At 34.7% G+C, this 9,472-nt stretch overlaps 1 protein-coding gene across 1 annotated transcript; it reads right to left on the bottom strand.

Moving 5' to 3' along the window:
• Positions 1 to 680: 680 nt before the first annotated feature.
• LOC127121686 (probable ubiquitin conjugation factor E4) lies at positions 681 to 9,049 on the bottom strand. The gene is made up of 16 exons (XM_051052138.1): positions 7,963 to 9,049; positions 6,321 to 6,525; positions 5,954 to 6,105; positions 5,578 to 5,860; positions 5,312 to 5,464; positions 4,116 to 4,319; positions 3,906 to 4,018; positions 3,678 to 3,792; positions 2,954 to 3,043; positions 2,668 to 2,871; positions 2,482 to 2,577; positions 2,276 to 2,398; positions 1,759 to 1,851; positions 1,486 to 1,650; positions 1,167 to 1,256; positions 681 to 1,073 (listed from the first exon to the last, which is right to left on the bottom strand). The coding sequence occupies exons 1-16, from the start codon at positions 8,829 to 8,831 to the stop codon at positions 888 to 890; spliced, it is 3,141 nt and encodes a 1,046-aa protein (XP_050908095.1). The 5' UTR covers positions 8,832 to 9,049; the 3' UTR covers positions 681 to 887.
• Positions 9,050 to 9,472: the final 423 nt, after the last annotated feature.

Here is a 9,472-nt window from a genome sequence, read left to right as displayed (position 1 = left end):
ATATAAGAGTCAAATAACTAGTCCTAGAAAAAAAAACCTAAAAAAAAACTACTAGTATTGAACAAATTATTAAAAAAAGACCTCGAGATAAATAGATGATATTGTATACAACATTATGGCAAAACTTGTTTGATCCATGTACACAACCACACTTAATAGAATAAGCCTTCACTCAATGGAACAAGACTTGTTGTATTATTCCATATCTTTTCTATCTTATACCACCAAGTCAAACATACCTTTTATGACAATTAGTTTTATCATTAAGCGAGCAAAAGTTGAAGGTTTATATTTCAGCTTCAACATGTTAGCAGAAGCAGAATATGCTTGGTGGAGCAGTACATAATTTTGCAGTGCTTCCAACATGTCAGAACATGTTTGCAGAAGCAGAATATGCTTCAACATAAAAGTGGTGGACTTATAAATCTACATTTTTCATTAATTATAGAATTATGATCATTTTAATTTTAAAAAAAAGTAAAACCAAACAAATTCTAAAATCAATGAAAAGCTTCTGATTTCTCAAATTTGATTTAGGGCCAAAGACATATTTAATAAGTTTAAGTCTGCTACCATTACAACAAAAAAAAAAGCTATAACCAAGATCACATCTATATAATCATTTGAGAGCATTAGTCAAGATGTGCTAAAGAAAAGCAATGGGAAAAGCAATGGGCGGATTGTATCATAGAATTCAATCTCATGACATTTATACATTAACCGTTTCAAATATCCTTACAGCTTTGAATATCTAAACATTACTTTGAAATTTCAAAAATAAAAATTGAATATGATTAAATTAATTAAAGTTCCACACCTAATAACTTTATGTGCAAGATAGAGATCCATATTCTGTTTGAGAAGTTCGGCAACTCTGATACTTTTTCCTAATCAATCAACATTTCCGCACTATCTGTGGTTTGAATGGTGGCCTTGGTACTTTGTAAGCTTAGGCCTTCACCACCGTGTTTCTTCATTTCTTGGGACCTGATAAACTCTTCAATCCTTGCTTTGAGCTCAACATCAGGAATCAGCATATCAGCGGTAAGATGAGAACGATTGAATGGGTCACTCTGCACAAATAACCACATCGAAAAGCATAAATAATGGATCCTTTTTTCAGAATGAACATCACTAATAAGCAATAACAGGTCAAAGGGGTTTACACTATCACTGAGAAGATGTCTCTGGATGACAGGACGATCAACTGTGATCCTTGAAGAAGGCAAGATAACCGGATCTTTCATCAAAGTGTACTGCAACGCATAAAAAAAATCATATATTCTTAGTGCATTTAAATTTGCATATTCTGTATTTAAAATCATTAATAATAAAAACTAATAATTTACAGCTTTAGCAAAAACAAAAGTACGTTTTTCTTGAAACATAATGAAAAACAAGCATGCAGCTAGTCATTGCTACATTAAGATCTCGCCATAAACATAGACACGTTCGGGCACAGAGAATAAAATGTTTAAAGCATACTTGGATTGGATCCAGGAATTCATCTGGTATTTCTCCAAGAGTAGCTTCGGCATCCATTGCCTCTGAAGCAGCAATTTTGGCTTTAGCACCAAGCTGAATAAATTCCTGTATAATTCTTCCATCCTCGCCAATTCTATGAAGGACGTCTGCAGCAGAGCTGAACAACTGCAGCAAATTCGCAGTCAGATTGCATTAGCTTAATGGCTTATGGTAGCACAGATCAGAAACTACTGGAGAACAATTGCAGTATGTTAAAAGTCTCACAAAACTAACCTGATCATTGTATGATCGGCCATCCTTTGAGATAGCAGATGGGAAGATGGAATTTGTGTCACCTCTAGCCAGATGAACATATACATGCACAATCTTCAAATGAATAAATTGTAGTTTAGTTAGCTCTCGGGAAAATAAAATCTGTGTCATGTAATATAAATGGCACACAGGATTCTAGTGCCAAAGAGATTGATGTGAAACTTCAATGTGACTGTAACTATATATCTCATAATGAAAAATACAAAGAGGAATCCTCCCAATATCACTCTTCAGAAAGAAAGAAAAAAAACAATATTAATATTATAAAATGAATAATAAATAAGAAAAGGATTAGGACAAAAGATTCTAGTACCCTGGAGGTTGAATACTACACTGTTTTTGGTAATATATATTCAGACAGACACTAAAGAACATGCAAGAAAAAAACAGGGCTTGTAACAATATAACAGAAAATAAAGGTAAAGTATAACAGCACTTTTCTATATTTTCCTTTGGGTCAACCAAAGGCGATGCCAACCTGTTTTAGTAAATGCTTCGGACGAAATTCATATTTTTCAGGATCTTTCAGACTAAGTGATTTTCTTTGGGGACCAACCAATTGCAGCAGAAAGTAATTGAGCATACTGGCCACTCTATCAACCTTGCAAAAGTGAAAAAATAAAATTAAGCTAATAAGGAGAATAACAACGAGAATAACACGCTAATGTTGGGCAGAAAGAGTACCATCTCAGGAAGCAGGAAAGGAGCAGTAATCTGCTCTGAAGTAAATGCAAGCATACTGACATCTTCATTTGCCAACTTCATATCTATCCGAATAATCTAAAAATTTCAAGCATTGTTTATTTTATTAGATTAATTTTAAAATATATGCAGAAATATAATTATTCAATAGACCAAAGTCAGACTTACATTTTCTTGAGAGTGGAATAACCGGGTTCTTTCCTGCCTCTCTTGAACTGGCCGTCGCTCCCATTCGACAGTATTTGACATTTCAGCCTCCAATTCTTTTAGCTCAAGAATTTTGTTCAGACTTTCGTCAAGAAGATAAATACTATCATTGATCAGAAAGTTTAAGAAATTGAGATAGACACCCTTTTCCTCCTCTTTAGCAATCTGTAAAAAAATTAAGATCAGCAAAAACCAAATGAAGTAGAGAATCATGAGACAAAAAATTAAAATATCTTGTATGTATTACCTGTCTCCAAGCATTACGGTGACTAGGGACATTCCACAAGTATTCAAGAAGTTCGGCAATATTATGGCGGATGTTAAACTTGTCGTAGAACTGTAGTGAACAAGTAACAGATAAGACAATTTAGCTAGGGATTCTTTTAGTATTCAACAACACAAAAAGATTAATGATTCCAAATACTGAAAGTAATATGTATATTAATATGTCTGAACAATGCAAAACCATTATCGGGGCATTATCTATGAGCTATAGAAATTAATGAAACAGTTCGAAATAAAAGTTCAACTGACATTGCTAGTCAATCACCACAAGTTTAGGAGTATAATGAAATATTCATTTAACCATCTTAATCCTGCCTATGTTAGCATTGCTATGCGTAATCGGTCTCAAGCCCGGATAAAAGGAGAGGGTTGTGGTAGGCAGTCGACAGCCGACATAAAACTGTCAAATCTCTAACATGGATCAATTACGTAATGATGTGAATAAAACATTATGGTGGAATTAGATTATGGTGGGATAAGGCTTGGTTGTTGTATTTATTGAACCCTCTTATCTCATAATTCAGTAAATATGAACATGGACCATTGGACCCCCTTGTTGAAGCTCCAGAATGAAATAATAACCAATATAGGCATTTGCCAAACAATTCAAATATATTCCTGATATTGAACTACAATTTTACAGCATGAAAAAAAAAGCTGGTCATTGTCTTGCACTGTAGACTAACCTGCGTGTGAGAACCGGTAAACTCAATGTCAACATAAAGTTTCAGAAGATTCCTCACAAGATACTCAAGAGACAGTTGGTGCCCTTCAAATAGAGTAGCTGTAGCAGATGAGCCACTGCATTAAGGGAATAGGGCAAGGCAAACACATCAAATTATTGAGCAAGGTTTAGTGATATAAGTTTAACAACCAAACTTCCAACTTTATATTTAAAAAAGACATCAAATTACCTCCTACGAGGCATCCAGCTGTTCAGAACTTCAACCATCTTGGCTCTCAGATATGGGTTTTTGATAAAATCAGGGCTGCCCATGAACATAATTATGAAGTTCATAAACTCATCCTACAGAACAAGAATATCAAGGCATAAGTATAATCATGAATAAGAAGAATTTTGCAGAGAATGGATTAATAAAATATAACTGATTGACGAAGTCTACCAGCACTACTCCATCTAAGGCCCTTGGAATCCGGGAAGCAAATATTAGAAGTTCCATGGCATCTTCTACAAAATGTTCAGGCATGGCAGAAAATTCCATTGGGCATGTTGATGGTAGAGGCATCTTAAATCCACCAACCAAGCCAACCAACCAGACGATCATCAAGCGGTAGAAGGAAAGTGCATTCTGAATAAGTGTGTTATCCTAAAAAAAATAATGTGAAGCCAAATAAGTCAAAATGAGAAATTGAAACTTTGCCAAAACAAAAAATCTACATGATATGAAGATGAATCAAGCATCAAACTTTAGCAAAAGATTAAACTCAAGAATATATAATCTTTTACGTATATACAATATGACACTCTTATCCTTCAAAGTAACCACACTGATAAGAGTCTTCTCTTTATTGAGAAGTAAAAAATACCTTCAGGTTCCATCAATGAGCTAATGTCACAAATGAAAACCAGGAATGATAGCACTACTATAAGAAAGAGAACCCATTTGTGACAGGGTAAAAATAAACAACACTATACTCAACTAGTTTTACTTATATTATAGTATAAATACATGTAAAACCTGTAGCATAAGGTCAAATACAAGAGTATGTACACGTAGATACCATTTTGTAGCACACAGTATACAATAACATTATGACAGCTATTTATACTCCCCCCTCAAAGTAGATAATATAACCATAAGTAATCCAAGAACCCTTGAAAGGCTATAGTAAAATACATATTCTAGGAGGTCATTAAGTTGATCAAATTAGTAGCACTAAAACAAAACAATATATCGTCTCCCAGATGAAGGGACGGCCCATCAGTATTTGATTGCCACAAATCAGTTGTTCAAACCACATTTGAAAAGGAAGGAAAATACGAGTGTGGTTATTCTACCCTAGGAACTGATATAGAACCAAGCATTTTACAAAGTGAAATGGAAATTAAAAATAAAAGAACGAAAAACTCCTGCAGTGTGCAGAGAAGGAATCTGTTTTCTTTCTATCTCAGACAAACCGACCCATACTCAACAGAATTCTCACATGCCTCTAGTGTGTGTGTGTGTGTGTGTGTGTGTGTGTGGATCCATTTACTTCTGTCTGAGTCAAACGCTACCTAAGGGTGTGGGTGTGGGTGTGGGTGTGATGGACATTTTACAGAAATAACAAAACTCCAAAGAGAAGATATATGACCTACCCTCAATATCTGAGCTTCATAACAAAGCTTTTCTTGCGAATACAACTCCAGCTCTTTCTCAAGTCGAGTTATATCCAATTCCAATTGAGGAGAGGATGACTGCCCCTGCATGTTTTTAAGTGTAGATAGAGTATCTTCGCTTCTAGAAATATCCTGAAAAATAGCATTCAAAGCATATAAGAATTAAGACAGTATTAAAATTTATCCCCCATAATATAAGAATACCTAACCTTTAATTCTACCTAAAGTAACATACATGTAATTACCTGAACTAAGTGTTTGAAGTCGGAAAATGCTTTTAAAAGCCCCAAGTTGAGCACTCTGGCAGTCATAAAGAAGCATTCACATATAAATGAATATTTTGCACGTGCAGAATTTTCATTTGAAAGCTCACTAGCATTATTGCTACCAGAACTACTGGCCTCTTGAGATTGTTGCAGACGTTTCTCACCATCATTATATTGATTATTTTCCCCTGCCTTAGCTGGGTTTTTACTAGTAAGCCATTCAGCAACTTCTTCTGATGACGCATGAAGGGCAGTCAACCCACTAAAACAAGATCATAACCAAAAGTTATCAATAGATTGATACATGAAACTTCAATAAGAAATTTTAAAATCTAAATATGCAAAAGCCTCACACCTTAGCTTCAACCGGTTTGAGTGGTGAACATATTTAGCATCAATTTTATCCCTTTTTGTTAAATTTGCATCTAAAAATGGCTCACAGAGGCGAAGCATGACAGCACTCAGATTTACAAACATGCCTGAACTTGCACACGTAATTGGGTCAACCTGTTTAAAAAATGTAATGTGTAGTCTCATAAGAAAGATTAAAAAAACGAATTGGAGTAAGTTCAAAAAGAAAACACTGAATTTCAGACTGAATATGAATAGTAATGGGAAAAGGAATGAAAAAAAAAGAAAAAGAAATAAGTTATTAAAATACAATTTTACTCATTTCTTCATGCTTCATTGTTTTTCACAATGCAGATAAGAAAGAAATTTACCTGTATATGAGCCCTAGATGCATTTAAATTGATCACTTCTGCAAGATACTCAAGTACATTTTCACGAGTATCTGTACTTCTAAGGAGGTTGCGGAGTACTTCAGATAGGCCATCGTATAGGGTATTCATGACAGTTTTGATGGTGGTATATGAAGATAATAAGTCAGATGGTCGCCGAGTTGACGCATCAGAAAAGCACTGTTGCCTGGATTTGAAGGAGAAAAAATATGTTAAAAAAGAAGCCAACTCAGTAGTACTCCATAAGTTAACTCATACAAATGAATCTCCCTCACTACCAATGTCCGTGGAGTAAAGTAGTAATATTAGAAACAGGGGTAAAATCGGCAAGTGGAAGCAAGAATAGATTGAAATGAAAGACAGTGAAAATGGTACAAATGAATGCAAGTCTGTAATACACACAGTGCAAGAGGCAAGGAAAAATATAACCATCCTCTAGGTAAACAATTGAGTTTCTATAAATCGAGAGACAACATTGTGCCTATAACTAACACTGGTTGTTACTGCTCACAGTGATGAAGGGCATGGTAGTTAAGTTGCAGTTCCTTAATCAAGCAAATGCTGCCAAATAAAGATAAACGACTAAGGCAACTCAGGGTAGTGACTGAACATAACTAACGAATCCACCTGTTAAGGTGAATGAGTTTTAAACATTTTTCGCTTTTTTTTCTTATTGTGAGAGTACCGGTGCAGTACTGCTAGCTCGGCACAGAAAATGACAAGAAGCAATAAGAAATCTCCCCACATCTCGACACATCTAAAAGTTAGAAAGTTTTAAGGCTCAAGAAATTGATTAATACTTCTGAAGCTTCAATGAAAGGAATATCCTTAAGGTTCACTTCATTACCATCAACGAATAAAATGCTGAAAGACCAACATATTGACCACAAACAATTTGTTTCTATGAATCTAAGGGATGGGGAACCAATAAGCCCATCAAAATTATACCCTCCTTGACATTGTGTCGTAAATAAATTAAAACTACTCGAGTCGACTTTAACCGAGTGGCATTTGAATACCTTTTCTAAAACTTACTTAAACTTCTCTCACAACTTACCAATATTGTCTTTTAAATTGATTTCAATATGAGCTTCATGAATAAGCTTATTTTAATAAACTAGACTTCTCATGACAAAACCAATATGAACAAGGGCTGAATTAAGCTATTGACCCAATCAGTTAGTTGAACCAAGTTCGCACAACTGAAAGCGACACTCATTTATTACCATTATCTTCATTTTCTCACCAATGAAAAAAGCAAGACTAAAACATAACCAACAGTTGAACCCCAGAAAAAACTATATACACAGTCCATACAATGAAAACAACAGATAGTTCAATCAAGTACATGAATGAAACCATCGCTTCATTTCCTAACCAACATTTAAACCACTAATGTCAATCGCAGATTATGAAATTTAGTTGTTTGATCAAAATTTGCAATGCAGCAATGCTATAGCATCACTATATGACAATATTTTGTACCAAATAACTTATTGCGGGAGCGATTTGTTCAAATTACACTACGCTATAGTATATAGCCGCCATTTAACAACACTAAATTGAATTCCAAAAACAGTAAAAAAAATCACATAATCAAACTAATTGAAACTTCGAATCTCACCCAATATCAGGCTGGCTCTTGAAGAAGGTTTGATCAGGAATAGCACTGATATGAAAAAAGGGACCCAAAATGCTAGTCATTTCAATAGCCCGACCATTCATATAAACACCTTTGGGAATCCACCACTCATGACTAACAAGAGACTTTGCACCAACAGGTAATCTAACCAAAAACAACAAAGCCCTAAGAGAGTCCTGAAAATTTCCAAGAACAGAAACTTTCATCACACTCCCTCGCAATTCTTCATACAACCCTTTCAAAATTCTATCCAAACTTTCGAAATCAGGATCCCTAAAAAACTCATCCAAAAACCCTGGAGGACTCCTCACTCCTCCCCCACCACTTCCACCACCAAAAACCCCCATTCCACCGCCTCCACCACACTCCGATATAATCAACGGCAATAAAGGAGATGTTCTAGTATCAGAATTCGAATTCTTACTCGCAAAAAGCTCAGGATTCGCCAGATGGATCCTACAATAAGAAACACACAGTTTCTTAGCTTGCTTCACAACATTCTCCATCTCTGACCTAACATTCTTATCCTTCATGTTAACGATTTTCTTCGCTTCATCATGTGCGCGATTGTAACAACCAACCAGATACTGAAACGTGGAAGCTTCAGCACCGGAATCAGAGAAATCTCCGGATAGACGATCGATTAGGACTCTCTCCATAACCTCGCGAGAGAGGAGAAGGTCTTTGCCTTCGCTGAGAATCTCGGCGGCGGTTAGTTCAAGATAAACGATTCTCGAATCGGTAGTTGCGGTGGCGGAGTTGGATTCTCCGGTGATGGTGACGTGGAAGATTTTGCGGATGATGATGTCTTCCACTTCTTGTGGAGTTCGTTGGGGTTTCGGAGTCGCCATTGGAGTGATCGAAAATCGATTTTCTGTGGTTTTGATTTTGAGATTTTGATTATTTGTATAATTTGAGATTTTGATTATTCGAGAAAGAAAGGAAAGAAAGGATCTAAGTTAGAGTGATAGAAAGAAGAAGCAATTCTTTCGGAAGGAAAACACAGTACAACTGAAATTAGGGGTTGAAGAAAGGTGAACTTAAAACGACGTCTGAAGAGGACGAAACGACATGCATTTTTTATGACTATTATCATACCAATATATATACTTCTTTTTTTTTAAATCAAATTAGATTTTAAATTAAAATAAAATCCAAATCCAACTGATCTCATTTTATTTTATTTATTTAGAACTGTCTAATAATAATAATAATAATAAAGAGTTGATACATATTTAGTTTGATTTTTTACATTATTACATTTATGTCATCGAGTATGTTAAATTAAAATTTTAACTTAAATTAAGGGTTATAAATCAACATGTTAAATTTGAAAGAAAAAAAAAAGAAAATTTTAAAAATATAAAGTTAATTTAAACTAATCAAGCTTATTTCTAAAAATTATGAAACTTTTAACCGAGGTAGTTTTGTATAAGGATTTAATTTGGCATACCTTTTGCCTTCAACAACTTTTATTAATATATTTTCTAAT

The sequence above is a fragment of the Lathyrus oleraceus genome, chromosome 1, assembly GCF_024323335.1.
Source record: "Lathyrus oleraceus cultivar Zhongwan6 chromosome 1, CAAS_Psat_ZW6_1.0, whole genome shotgun sequence".
NCBI lineage: Eukaryota > Viridiplantae > Streptophyta > Magnoliopsida > Fabales > Fabaceae > Lathyrus > Lathyrus oleraceus.
Note: the sequence above shows the minus strand (reverse complement) of the source record. Positions and strands in the feature narration are given on the sequence as shown.